A 15,511-nucleotide genomic window follows, 5' to 3' on the forward strand; every position below is an offset into this window, starting at 1 on the left:
TTTAGGATTCTGTGTCTCCCTCTCTCTCTGCCCCTCCCCTGCTCACACTCTGTCTCTCTCTCTCTCTCTTTCTCTCTCTCTCTTAAAAGTAAATAAACATTAAAAAAATAAAAAAATAAAAATAAATAAAAAGAGGTAGGAGAATTAAAGTTCCATGAAAATATTTCCTGTGGCCAGATAACTGCTTTCATTTGTAGAGTTCCCTACAGACTTGGTTATCTCAACCTGGATAAGAGAATTCTAACTTCTAAGAAGACTCTACTTAAATGTTGTGAGAATTGTCCTTTCCCTTAAACAAGAATCTAATAACAATTTCTCGTATCTGCTTGGTTTTCACCCCATACACAATAGGGTTCATTGTGGGAGGCATGAGCAGGTAGAGATTAGCCATAATAATGTGTATATGTGGAGGAATGGTGTGTCCCCCAAACCGGTGAGTAAAGAAGGTGAAGAAGGCTGGGACATAGGTGATGACAATGGCACAGATGTGAGCAGTGCATGTGCTAAAGGCCTTCTGCCGGGCATCTGCTGATGATAGACTCACAACTGCCCGGAGGATCATAGTGTAGGAGATTGTGATGCACAGGATGTCAAAGCCGCCAATCAGGAGGGCAACCATTAAACCATATATGGCATTGATCCTAACATTGCCACAGGATATCTTGGCCACAGACATGTGGTCACAGTAGGTGTGAGGTATGACATTGCCCCTGCAGTATGGCAGGTGCTTGGTGAGGAAAGTGAAAGGGATAACAAGTATTACACCTCTAAGAAAAGTGAGGAGTCCAGCCTTGGAAATGACTGAATTTGTGAGGATAGTAGCATAGTGCAGGGGATAGCAGATGGCCACATAGCGGTCCAGGGCCATGAGCATGAGCACCCCAGACTCCATTCCTGTGAAAGTGTGCACAAAGAACATCTGGGCCAGGCAGGCCTTGAAATCAATCTCCTTGAGGTTGAACCACAATATGCAGAGGGTGTTGGGAAGAGTGCTGGTGCACATGAGCACATCTGTGAAGGATAGAAGGGCTAGGAAAATGTACATAGGTCTGTGGAGGGTTTCTTCAGAGTAAATGAGGTATATAAGACCAAAGTTTCCTGTGATGGCAATGCTGTACATGGTACACAGGGGGAAGGAGATCCACAAATGTACTTCTTCCAGCCCAGGGATGCCATTTAGGATGAATGAAACTGGAGTTAGGCTGGTGTCATTTAGGAATGACATAACACCTGTTGCAAGTTCATGGTACAGAAGTTACAGAATTACTCTGTAAGCAGGAAAAAAGAAAGGTCCAGAGAGTAACTCACCAGCAGGATTTTCTTCTTCATAAATGCTAATTTGTCTTTCTTGTAGGTCAATCACTAAATATGATCTTTTATGTTGACTTTGTGACATATACACTGTTTGGGTCCATTACTTACACATTAGATATTGGGAAGATGAACTGACTGAATTTAGTGGATGTGCTGAATCTGGATGTGTCCACGGTTTTTGGTTATCATAATTTACAGTTCATTCTCCAGGCTGAGTTGGCCACTAAGTGACTAACTGGATGATCAAGGATTGATGAAATATTTGACATGTTCTAAGGGCTCATTATCTTAGTCAGATATACCTATTCCATTCTGAAATGTTAATAATTTTCAAAGGTTCTTGTGGACTCACCTTTAAGGTAATCAGTCTTAACTGGTGAACACCCTGACAATGATTTTAGTGGGCTAATTTTAGTCCAACACTCCCCCCTTTTGGTTTGAAGGAAACTTAAATTGAGAAAACTATGAATCATAATATTAAAGGTAAAAAACATAGTAATCCCCTTCCTAATATCATCAAATGGCCACCTATTTCTGCTTTTGGATCACTAGCATCATAAATAGTGGGTGAAGTATCACTGGGAATGCAGTAACTTATGAGACATTAATGTGCTAAGGCTACAGTCTCTTCCAGTGGACCCTAGGGTGAATGGAGATACTCATCATCTGAAACTAAAACAATTGACATTTCCTTTAGAACAGCACTTTATTTTCTTTCTAAACCACAATTTCAGGGAGCCATAGAATCAAATATTTCTCAGCCTACATCGTCTCCAAAACTAATTTATTCTAGTATAAAGGAGATGTTCCACACATTTTTTAAAGGCCATAGAAAAGGAAGCCGTGGAAGAATAAGGAATGACAAAACGTTTATGAATAGTAAAAAGGAGAATATTTGGTGTGATAGTAGACTGTGAGGAGATAAGAACAAAGTTATGAGCATATGATGGATGCAAATAAGATGTGGAAGTCTGAAAAAGAGGGCTATGTTGGACTGGAATGTGCTAATTTAGGGGAAAAACTACAAGTAGTAAAATACAGGAGATGGTCCTATAGAGGGACTGTTGAAGGGAAAACCATCTCTTTGGATAAAAAATATCAATGTTAAAATTTATAGTACTTTCTGGACAAATGAGAGGTGACCTCCCTGCCACCTCAGAGATGTGTCTGTTGGAAATCTAAGATTGTATAAACTTGACTCTTCTCTCCTCATATGTCTTTTATAAAATCTTTTATCTTTATTTTTTAAAAGATTAAGGCTGAGTATATGAAATATAGGAGCTCTTTGAACTGTGAAATAATTCAACGATTATAACTATGAGATGAACTGTAAGCAATTTCCTAAAAGGAACAGTAGACGAGAAACAGAAAACTACGGAATAAGGCTGTCATCACTCTTTTGTTTTCTCCCATGGCAGTGTAAATCATTTTCTTTTGGAAATGCTAATTGTATCTTGAACAGCCAGTGGGACTGATTACTTCTCTTTAGAATACTCCCCATATGGATTGTATTTCAGGCGCTGAAACATTAGTGTTTTTATCCAAAGTGAAAATGGAGCAAATAAGCCAGTATGTAAAATCTGCCTTATAGTGGGGTACACTGTGGCTTTTCAAAGGTCAGGAGAATAACCCTATATGGCAACTCTCTTATGCCTCCTCCTGGGTCAGCTATCATAATTAGCACCCACCCCTTTAATAAGAATGCAGCCCAAATTCAGAAATCTGCTCACCCTGAAAGCTACTGGAGTTCTTCGAGAAACTGAAGACATATCCACAGATCAAGTCATATTCATTTCTATGTGATGATTTTGGTCCTGCAAGACAAATCTAATACCTATATTGACACCATAAAGTGGCAGGTGGAGGTGGGAACTTTTCTATTCTGTGTCTGTGTTTGGGCGCATGTGCGTATGCTCGTGCATGCATGTGTGTGTGTGTGTGTGTGTGTGATATTCTAAATTTTGGAGCTGGAAAAACTTAATTGCCCCATTTATTTCTACTACAGTCTCAGAGGAGAATTTATTTCCCATGTGTGTTTTTATAATAAGAAAAAAAAGATAATTAGGAATCGGATATATCTGGGTCCCAAGGAACCTAGCTTAGCCATTGGGAATTGTCTTAGGAATTATTTTGTCCCAAATCATAGCTTAGGACTCTTGAAGGCATATTTTTTATAGGTACAACATAGCATAGTAGATCTGAAATGGAGTAGACTTTCAGAATTAATTCCTTTTGTAAGACAGACCTATCTTATATCTTTTCCAAAACTTAGCACAATGTCATGTACAAAATTGGTGGTGAAAAACTTGGGAATAAAAATTACATAAGCTTTGTAAAAAAATGAGCTTTATGTGTAATCTTGTATTTAGTGTTCTTCATAAATTTACCCATTATTTTTAACATTTTATATGGATTATTTTGGACTATATAGCATCTCTTTTCAGTTATTATTATTTTTTAAATTCACATCCAAGTTAGTTAGCAAATAGTGCAATAATGATTTCAGGAGTAGAATACAATGATTCACCGCCTACATATAACAACCAGTGCTCATCTCAACAAGTGCCCTCCTTAATGCTTCTTGCCCATATAGCCCAACCCCCCCACCCAGCAACCCTGTTTGTTCTCTATATTTAAGAGTCTCTTATGTTTTGTACCCCTCCTTGTTTTTATATTATTTTGCTTCCCTTAACTTATGTTCATGTTTTATATCTTAAATTCCATATATGAATGAAGTCACATGATATTTGTCTTTCTCTGACTAATTTTAATAATACGCTTTAGTTCCATCCAGGTTGTTGCAAATGGCAAGGTTTCATTCTTTTTGATTGCTGAGTAATACTTCATAATATATATATATTTACATCTTCTTTATCCATTCATCTGTTAATGGACATTTAGGCTCTTTCCATACTTTGGCTATTGTCAATAGCTCTGCTATAAACATTGGGGTGCAAATGCCTGTCTGAAACAGCACACCCGTGTCCTTTGAACAAATACTTAATAGTACAATTACTGGATCATAGGGTAGTTCTATTTTTAATTTTTTGAGGAACCACCATACCGTTTTCCAGAGTGGCTGCACAACTTTGCATTCCCACCATCAGCGACAAAGATTTCCTCTTTCTCCACAGCATCACCAACATCTGTCATTGCCTGAGTTGTTAATTTTAGCCGTTCTGGGTGTGAGGTGATATCTCATTCTGGTTTTGATTTGAATTTCCCTGATGATGAGTGAAGTTGAGCACTCTTTTGTGTGTCAGTTGGCCATCTGGATGTCTTCTTTGGAGAAGTATCTATTCCTGTCTTTTGCCCATTTCTTCACTGGATTATTTGTTTTTTGGGTGTTGAGTTTAATATGTTCTTTACAGATTTTGGACTCTAACCCTTTATCTGATATGTCATTTGCAAATATCTTCTCCCATTACATTGGTTGCTTTTTAGTTTTTCTGATTGTTTCCTTTGTTGTGCAGAAGCTTTTTATCTTGATGAGTGTCATAGACTCTGGGTCTGAAATTCTCTCTTGTCCAGCAGGAGAGCAGGATGCAGGATTGAAAATATGAGAGAGGCTAATGTCTGGGAGGAGACAAGAGCCCCGGATAGGGGTCGTTGCTCTGTTTTTATTAAAATCAGAAGGCTTACAAGTGTGATGCATGTGCACAAAGAGACGCAAACCGTGAACATTAACTCATGGGCGTGGGGAAAAGGGGATTTTGAAGATATGTGGTGTTAGGGGTTTGGGTCAATACAAAACAAAATCCTGGCTCCTGACAGATGGTTGTTTACAACAGACATGAGACCCCAACTCTGTTTACCTAAACTGTCTTAGGGGACAAGAAAGACAGAGCATGTAAACAAGGCATCTTTCTTTTGCTAATTAGCTCTGCTCTGTGCAACTTTGCCTACCTGCAGTCTATAGCCATATTTGCCTATTTACTTAATTTGGCCCTTCCTTCCTGTGAAAGGAGCTTTCTGCTAGTGTCCTATACTGGGGGCCTTTGGCCCATTTACCTAATCTTATTTACCCAATCTTGGATGTTTCCACCCAGAGATTTCCTATTCCTATACCTTTATCCTATACTGGGGTCTTTGCCCCGTTTGTTCTATACTGGGGTCTTTGCCCCATTTGTTCTATACTGGGAGCCTTTGCCCCGTTTGTCTTATACTGGGGCCTTTGGCCAGTTTACATGGGCATGTACATCCTATGGCTTTCTAATTCTTTTTTTTTTTTAATTTACATCCAAACTAGCTAGCATATAGTGCAACAATGATTTCAGGAGTAGATTCCTTAGTGCCCCTTACGCATTTAGCACATCCCCCCTCCCACACCCCCTCCAGTAACCCTCTGTTTTTTCTCCATATTTATGAGTCCCTCACGTTTTGTCCCCCTCCCTGTTTTTATATTATTTTTGTTTCCCTTCCCTTATGTGCATCTGTTTTGTATCTGAAAGTCCTCATATGAGTGAAATCATATGATACTTGTCTTTCTCTGACAGACTAATTTCGCTTACCATAATATCCTCTAGTTCCATCCACGTAGTTGCAAATGGCAAGATTTCATTCTTTTTGATTGCTGAGTAATACTCCACTGGGATATATATATATATACCACATCTTCTTTATCCATTCATCCATCAATGGACATTTGGGCTCTTTCCATACTTTGGCTATTGATAGTGCTGCTATAAACATGGGGGTGCATGTGTCCCTTCGAAAAAGAACACCTGTATCCCTTGGATAAATACCTAGCAGTGCAATTTCTGGGTTGTAGGGTAGTTCTATTTTTAGTTTTTTGAGGAACTTTCCATACTGATTTCCAGAGTGGCTGCACCAGCTTGCATTCCCACCAACAATGCAAAAGAGACCCTCGTTTTCTGCATCTTCACCAACATCTGTTGCTGCCTAAGTTGTTAATGTTAGCCATTCTGACACGTGTAAGGTGGTATCTCATTGTGGTTTTGATTTGTTATTTCCCTGAGGATGAGTGATGTTGAGAATTTTGCCATGTGTTGGTTGGCCATCTGGATGTCTTCTTTGGAGAAGTGTCTATTCATGTCTACTGCCCATTTCTTCACTAGATTCTTTGTTTTTTGGGTGTTGAGTTTGATAAGTTCTTTATAGATTTTGGACACTAACCCTTTATCTGATGTGTCGTTTGCAAATATCTTCTCCCATTCTGTCAGTTGCCTTTTAGTTTTGGTGATTGTTTCCTTCGCTGTGCAGACGCTTTTTATTTTCATGAGATCCCAGTAGTTCATTTTTGCTTTTGTTTCCCTTGCCTCTGGAGATGTGTTGAGTAAGAAGTTGCTGTGGCCAAGATCAAAGAGGTTTTTGCCTGCTTTCTCCTTGAGGGTTTGGATGGCTTCCTGTCTCACATTTAGGTCTTTCATCCATTTTGAGTTTATTTTTGTGTATGGTGTAAGAAAGTGGTCCACGTTCATTCTTCTGCATGTCGCTGTCCAGTTTTCCCAGCACCACTTGCTGAAGACACTGTCTTTATTCCATTGGATATTCTTTCTTGCTTTGTCAAAGATTAGTTGGCCATACGTTTGTGGGCCCATTTCTGGGTTCTCTATTCTGTTCCATTGATCTGAGTGTCTGTTCTTTTGCCAGTACCATGCTGTCTCTATGATTACACCTTTGTAGTATGGCTTGAAGTCTGGGATTGTGATGCCTCCTGCTTTGGTTTTCTTTTTCAAGATCGCTTTGGCTATTCAGGGTCTTTTCTGGTTCCCTATACAAATTTTAGGATTATTTGTTTTAGCTCTGTGAAGAATGCTGGTGTTATTTTGATAGGGATTGCATTGAATATGTAGATTGCTTTGGGTACTATCGACATTTTAACAACATTTTTTCTTCCTATCCAGGAGCATGGAATCCTTTTCCCATTCTTTTGTGTCTTCTTCAATTTCTTTCACAAGCTTTTTATAATTTTCAGTGTATAGATTTTTCACCTCTTTGGTTAGTTTTATTATTACATATTTTATGGGTTTTGGTGCAGTTGTAAATGGGATTGATTCCTTGATTTCTCTTTCTGCTGCTTCATTATTGGAGTATAGAAATGCAACAGGTTTCTGTGCATTGATTTTATATCCTGTGACTTTGTTGAATTCATTAATCAGTTCTGGCAGTTTTCTTGTGGAATATTATGGGTTTTCCATATAGAGTAACATGATGTCTGCAAATAGCCAAAGTTTGATATCCTCCTGCCAATTTGGATGCCTATCATTTCTTTGTGTTGTCTGATTGCTGAGGCTAGGACTTCTAATACTATGTTGAATAACAGTGGCAAGAGTGGACATCCCTATCGTGTTCCTGACCTTAGGGGGGAAGCTCTCAGTTTTTTCCCATTGAGGATTATATTAGTGGTGGGTCTTTTGCATATGGCTTTTATGATCTTGAGTTATGATCCTTCTATCCCTACTTTCTTGAGGGTTATTGTCAAGAAAGGATGCTGTATTTTGTCAAATGCTTTTTCTACATCTCTTGAGAGTATCATGTGGTTCTTGTCCTTTCTTTTATTAATGTGATGTACCACATTGATTGATTTGTGGATATTGAACCAACCCTGCATCCCAGGTATAAATCCCACTTGATTGTGGTGAATAATTCTCTTAATGTATTGTTGGATCCAGTTGGTTAGTATCTTGTTGAGGATTTTTGCACCCACGTTCATCAGGGACATTGGTGTATTGTTCTCCTTTTTAGTGGGAACTTTGGTTTGGATTCAAGGTAACACTGACCTCACAAAATGAGTTTGGAAGTTTTCCTTTCATTTCTATTTTTTTAACAGCTTCAAAAGAATAGGTGTTAAGTCTTCTTTAAATGTTCAGTAGAATTCCCCTAGAAAGACTTCCAGCTATGGACTCTGGTTTTTGGGAGATTTTAGATTACTTATTCAATTTCTTTACTGGTTATGGTTTTGCTCAAATTTGCTATTTCTTCCAGTTTTAGTTTTGATAGTGTATGTTTCTAGGAATTTGTCCATTTCTTCCAGATTGCCCAGTTTATTGGCATATAATTGCTCATAATATTATCTTATTATTCTTTGTATTTCTGCAGTGTTGGTTGTGATCTCTCCTCTTTCATTCTTTTTATTTATTTGGGTCCTTTTCATTTTCTTTTTGATCAAAATGCACAGGGGTTTATCAATCTTGGTAATTCTTTCAAAGACCCAGCTACTGGTTTCATTGATCTGTTCTACTGTTTTTTTTTGCTTGTTTTGTTTTTTTTGTTTTTGATATCATTGATTTTTGCTCTAATCTTTATTATCTCCAATTTTCTGTGTTTTTAGATTTTATTTGCTGGTCTTTTTCTAGCTGTTTAAGGTGCAAGATTAGGTTGTCTATCTGAGACCTTTCTCCCTTCTTTAGGAAGACCTGGATTGCTATATACTTCCCTCTTAAGACTGCCTTTGCTACATTCCAGATGTTTTGGGCCATGGTGTTATCATTTTCATTGGCTTCAATGTACTTTTTAATTTCCTCTTTAACTTTTTGGTTAACTCATTCATTTTTTAGTAGGATGTTCTTTAATCTCAAAGTATACATTGTCTTTCCAAATTTTTTCTTGTGGTTGATTTTGAGGTTCATAACGTTGTGGTCTGAAAATATCCACAATATGATCTCAATCTTTTTGTACATGTTGATGGCGATTTGTGTCCCAGTATGTGATCTATTCTGAAGAATGTTCCAAGTGCACTCAAGAAGAATGTGTATTCCACTGCTTTAGGATGAAATGTTCTGAATGTATCTGTTAAGACCATCCAATCCAGTGTGTCATTCAAAGCCATTGTTTCCTTATTGATTTTCTGCTTAGATGATCTGTCCATTGTTGTAAGTGGGGTGCTTAGGTCCCTTATTATTACAGTTTTATTATCAATGAGTTTCTGTATGTTTGTCATTAGTTGGTTTATATATTTGGGTTCTCTAATGTTGGAGGCATAAATGTTTACAATTGTTAAATCTACTTGGTGGATAAACTACTTAATTATGTATGACTTAATGCACTTCTTCATCTCATGTTAAAGTCTTTATTCTGCAATCTAGCTTGTCTGATATAAATATGGCTACTCTGGCTTTCTTTTGGTGAATGCTAATTAATTAGCATTATATATGGTTTTCCATCCCCTTACTTTCAATCCAAGGGTGTCTTTAGGTCTAAAATGGGTCTCTTGTAAACTGCACATAGATGGATCTTGTTTTCTTATCAATTGTGTTACCCTATGTCTTTTGATTGGAGCATTTAGTCCATTGACATTTAGAGTGAGTACTGAAAGATATGGATTTCTTGCATTGTGCTGCCTGTAGAGTTGGAGATTCTGGTGGTGTTCACTATTCCTTTCTAGTCTTTGATGCTTTTGGTCTTTTTTGTTTTGCTTCATTTTTTATCTCCTCAGGAAATTCCCCTTAAAATTTCTTGCAGGGCTGATTTAGTGGTCATGATCTCGTTTAGTTTTTGTTAGTCTGGGAATTTTTTTTTATCTCTCCTTCTATTTGAATTACAGCTTTGCTGGATAAAGAATTCTTGGCTGAATATTTTTTTGATTCACCATGTCGAATATATTCTGCCACTCCTTTCCAGCCTGAAAAATTTCTTTGTATACATCTTGTACAAGCTTGCTTATTGACACTGACATTTAGAGTGAGTATTGCTTATATATTTTGGGTATTAACCCCTCACCAGATATATAGTTTGCAAATATCTTCTTCCAGTCTGCAGGTTGACTTTTCATTTTGTTGATTGTTTCTTTCACTGTGCAGAGGGTTTTTTTTTTAAATTTTTTTACTTATATTCAAGTTAATTAACATACTGTGTCGTACTGGTTTCAGAAATAGACTCCAGTGATTCATCCCTTACATATACATCCAGTGTTCATCTCAACAAGTGCCCTCTTTAATGTTCATCACCCATTTGCTGCACAGAAGTTTTTAGTTTGATGCAATCCCACTTGATTTTTGCTTTTTTGTTCCACTGTTTTTAGTGTTATATTAAAAAAAATCATTGCCAAGACTGAAGTCAAGGAGATTGTTCCCTGCATTTTCTTCTAGAAGTTTTATGGTTTCACATCTTCCATGTAAGTTTTTAATCCATTTCGAGTTAATTTTTGTGAGTGGTGTAAGATAGGGATCTATGGCTCTTGACTCTGTTCCACCTGTCTATTCTGTTTGTATGTCAATACCATATGGTTTTGATTACTATGCTTTGCGACATAATTTGAAATCAGGGAGCATGATACTTCATCAGTATTGGTGATATATTCTCTTTAATTTATTTTTTGTATATCTATGTATGGATTTACTACAATTCATTTATTCACTCACTTCCATTATTGGATATTCCTTTGTTTCCTAATTGGGGCTATTATGAATAAACTTGCTTTAAACATTCATGGGCAAGTCTTTGTATAGACATATATTTTCAGATTTCTTATGTAAATACCCAGGGGTGGAATTTTTGAGTTATAGAGAAGGTGCATGTTCCAGTTTTGATGCTAGAATTGAGGAATTCATGGAAGGCAGCTATAGTTTGATGTTTATATTGCAATGGATACCAGACAGTTCACATGTTCCTTCAGAAAAAAAGTGTTAAAATTTGAGGGTAGCTGTTGATGCTTTTCCTCCTGGCTCAAACATATTCTAAATACAGGTATTCCCCACTTTTTGAAAGTTTGTGTTATGCCACCTCACTTTTACAAAAGACCCACATTGGTACTGTTTTTGATAAGCAAAAGAAATCAAAGATTTTCACTTGTATAAAAAAGGCTCAAAGCAATACTAGCAGTCAGTGTTTCTTTTTACAGTGACCTGTTGCAGAGGCAATGAACACCTGAGCAGACAGAGTGGCCCTGCCAAGCTCCTTCCCTGGGAGCTACACTCAGCATGTCAGCATCAAGCTCTCACAGCTTTGAAGTGTGTCTGTGAGCATCTGTGCTTTATCTCCATTTATTTTGTGCATCCATTAACAAGATGTGCCCTAACGTATCAGAAAAGCCCAAGACAGGTCCAGAAATGCTCACAAAATTTTCCACTTAAATACGTCGTAATTGATTCTTTGCTTCATACCATTTCATAGGAACACTCTATATTCAGATAACGGGAGATGTCTGTGTAGATCTAGTTTCAACAAAGCTAAATTTACCTCCTCCCCCATCAGAGATGACCTATGGGACATCTATCTGTGTAGCATCAGAAACATTTTCCCCCTTTTCTTGGAAAAGCCCCCAGAGAAACCACTAAGAGTTGTTATATAGCGTTCCTAAACAATGCTGTACAATTTCCTGAGCAATACCAGTTACAAATGGAGATTTTAAAACATCAGGGTGGGTGTGGGTGATCCAGGGGAAAGAATATATATAAAGATGTACAGAAAATCTGCAACTAGATAGCAGGGATTGGATTTAGAGGGTGGCTGAATGTGGAGGACTAGTTACTTCATTCTTTAGACTTCTGAAACCAAAGGGATTCACAAACTGCCTTTATGAGGGAGGAGAAGTGGGGGAAAAATTAAGTGTGGTTTAGGCACAGTAGTGCTCATGTGATAAGGACCAAAGAGGTAATATTATAGGCAAGCAAATGTCTGCACAATAATAGAAAAGCAATCAAAATCAGAACTTTGGAAAAGACTGCACAATAATGTCTTCTCCCTGTGGATGGAACAGTCTTCCTTGGGAAGTGGTAAAATCTCTACCAGTGAAAATGAATTAGTGCAAGAGTTGGAAGGAATTCCAGTGATAGTGGACCCCAACTTCCCCATGACAACATTCGTGACATATGTCATTCTCCCTTTGCTTCAGTACATCTGATGACAGGAATCTTTTTGTCTTACTAGGGATTTCTATCTGCATGAATGAATAACAATCCGACAACCCTAATCTACTTTCCTATAACTTTTCTCATTCATCATATGTATGACCTTCAAGTGTGCAAAATAATACAAAAGGCAATTACTTGCCTTTACTGCAAGTACTCAAACCAGTTTTAATTATCTCCAATTTCACAACAAAAGGAAAGAAAAAAGAAACAAAACAAACAAACAAACCAACAAACAAAATCTTTAGGATTCCAAGCATCTTGCAACCATGTTTCCCATACTCCAGATACTCTGATATTTCCATACACACACTAATTTGTTAAGGTATTTATATACAAGCAAGAGGATCAACCAAAAAGGACATTTTGAAATCCATCCATCCATCCATTTATTCTACAACTCTTTTCTTGTGCCAGTTACTATGTTAAGTGCAAGAGACACAGCAGTGAACAAAATAGACAGCAATTCCTGTGCATATAGATTTTTAAAATTCTGGTGAGCGACCAAGGAACATGGTAATCGCTGTGGAGTACAGAAAATGTGGCGAGGAAGAGATTATGCCAAGTTTGGCAGAGGTCTAGGGTTTGCGGTTTTGGATTAGGGTAAGGAAAAGCCTTACCTTGGGTCTGACACTGAGATCAGACCTGGAACTGGTGAAGGTATTTAGCATGGCATTTTCTGGCAAATAACAAAGCAGGCAGTGAAAGTGGCAAGTGGAAATGCCATGGATTGTACAAATGCTTGCTGAATTTGAGAAGAATCCAGTAGGCACGGAGAGGCTGAGGGGATCAGGGTTAGAGCAGTGGGAGGCAATCCTAGAGATGTCAGAGAGTTCTAATTGTACAGGATGTTGTAAATAAATACAGGGATGTCACTTTTGCTCTGAGTGAGATGTAAGGAGCCTAAAGGTTTATGGAATGCCTAGATTTGTCTCATTTATTTTGTAAAGCAAAATAATGTAATAATACTAACAATAATTATGAATGCACTATATATTTTGCTTATTATGTTCCAAGTGGTGGTGAAAATTTCCATGGTATACTTAATGTTTCCATGGTTTGCTCATTTTACAGTTGGGCAATTTGCTTTAACAAGCCATCGGTTCTAATCTTTTCGTACTTTCTAGAAGGAAAATTGCTTTTATCATTTTTACATGTTGACATATTTTTGTATGGCATCACTTGAAAGTTTTCACTTGTTAAAAGTAATGGGTAAAATCACACAAACAACTACCTGAGGCTAAATTGCTCTGTCTTTCTCTTTCTTTCTTTCTCTTTCTTTCTTCTCTTTCTCTTTCTCTGTCTCTCTCTCTCTTTCTTTCACACACACACACACACGCAATGGAGAGATAAAATTGAAACAATCAAAATTAGAACTTTTGAAAAGACTGTTTAATGGGGTAGACTGAAATATAACAAAGGAATATATAAATTAATTTTTATAAATGCAATAAAATATAAAATATGTTGCTGTGCGAAAATGAGTAAGTCAAGTTGCAAACAATAGCTAAGGAAAGACTTTTCAAACATAAGAGGATTTTTCTCAGAAACAAAACAGAAAAGAAAGAGATCCTGAAGTCATAATTTCAAGCAAAAATCTTTCAGGTTAAATCCACATACCAGGACATAGAAGAAAGGTAGATGGAACTGTTTTCAAAAAACAAACAAATTAAGAATGCTTTTCCCTATCCAATATAATTTTCATAGTTATTTGGGACTAAACATAATATACCAAAAGTAACTAAAATAATTATGATTGTTGTTCATCTTTTATTTAGGAATAAAACTGATGTCCTACCATCTTCTTGTATAGGACATTTTTATTGGTATAGAAAGTAACATGCTTTGCAATTGACTATCATGTATGGAGTCAACAGCTCCAGCCTGACAACAAGATACTTCATTCTCAATGGGATTCCTAAACTGGAAGCTGCACACAGGCTGACAGCTCAGAGCCTGGAGCCCACTTCCGATTCTGTGTCCTCCTCTGTCTGCACCTCTGCTGCTTGCATTCTGTCTCTCCCAGGGTCTCAAAAATAAACAAACATTTAAAAAAAAACTATTTTCAAAGAAGTTTTATAGAAAATCTGAAAAATGAACAGGATTGCACAAGATTGACTCAATTATTTTGTGAGATTATTATATGTGAGAATTTTGAATTTAACATTTCTACATTTTATATAAGGAGTCAAAGGCATAAAGTCAATAGAAAAAAGGTTTGATATTAGTCTTGGGTTTCCCCCTGGTTCCTTTGAAGCAATAAATACGTGTAGAAACTAAAAACTTACCTTGCCAAACTATACTTGCCTAAGTATAGTTTGCAAAGGTAAAGTACTGCCACCTGTTGTAGTGATAAGAACTCTGGTCGCAGTGAAAGCCAGGAGTTTGGGGGTCATAAAAGAGGACAGTCCAGAGGAACAAAGGAGAGAGAGAGAAGGGGTGGAATAGAAGGGAAAGGAGGAGAGCTGATCACACTCTGAATATTGTACAGGAAGACGTGGTACAATGCAAAAGAACAAGCAGCGATGATTTTAAGGAAAGGAAAAGGACAGATTTGGAGGAGGGGTGCAATATTCTCCACGTCTTATTACTACAAATATAGGCACTTCATTTAGACTAACATCTATATTAATTGTTACATTACAAGTATATAGTTATTGAATATTACACATAATAACTATAAAATGAGTAAATGAAGTACACAAAACTTTTTATTTTTTTAAGATTTTATTTTTGAGTAATCTCTATACCCAAGGTGGGGTTCAAACTCACAACCCCGAGATCCAGAGTAGCATGATCTACCAATCGAGCCAGCCAGGCTCTCCTGAGGTATAGAAAACTTTTTAGGGTGGTTATTCCTCTGTATTGGATTTACAAGTGATTTTCTAACTTTTTAATACTTTTCTGTGTTTTCCAGAGTTTCTACATAAAGGACGTATTTCTTTAGTAATAAGAGAAAAAACAGGTTTTAAGTTTATTTATGTCTTTTGAGAGAGAGAGAGAGAGAGAGAGACAGAGAGACAGAGCAAGCAAACTTGAGCAGGGGAGGGGTAGAAAGAGAGGGGGAGAATCCCAAACAGGCTCCACTTTGTCAGCGTGGCCCGATGTGGGGCTCCAACTCATGAACCGGGAGATCATGACCTCAGCAGAAATCAAGAGGCTGACATTTAACCCACTGCACCACACAAGTGCCCTGAGGGGGAAAAAAAAGTTATTGATGTTCATCACCACATTTGGTGGTCACATTTCTCACTTGGGAAAAGGCATTAACTTTAATGCGTTTTGTTTTTTTTGTTCCCTTTTCTACTCAGAAGCTTCTAAATATAGATCTGTTACCACCAGGCCAGAAGTTTATTCTCTTTCAATGAGAATCCCTCTGAGACATC

The 15,511-nt window shown here is 37.3% G+C and overlaps 1 protein-coding gene across 1 annotated transcript; it reads right to left on the reverse strand.

Moving 5' to 3' along the window:
• Positions 1-262: 262 nt before the first annotated feature.
• Positions 263-1,225, reverse strand: LOC102950374 (olfactory receptor 52N1). The gene has a single exon (XM_007083264.1). It carries the CDS (start codon positions 1,223-1,225, stop codon positions 263-265), a length of 963 nt encoding a protein of 320 aa, XP_007083326.1.
• Positions 1,226-15,511: the final 14,286 nt, after the last annotated feature.

The sequence above is a fragment of the Panthera tigris genome, chromosome D1 (genome assembly GCF_018350195.1).
Source record: "Panthera tigris isolate Pti1 chromosome D1, P.tigris_Pti1_mat1.1, whole genome shotgun sequence".
Classification (NCBI taxonomy): Eukaryota; Metazoa; Chordata; class Mammalia; order Carnivora; family Felidae; genus Panthera; species Panthera tigris.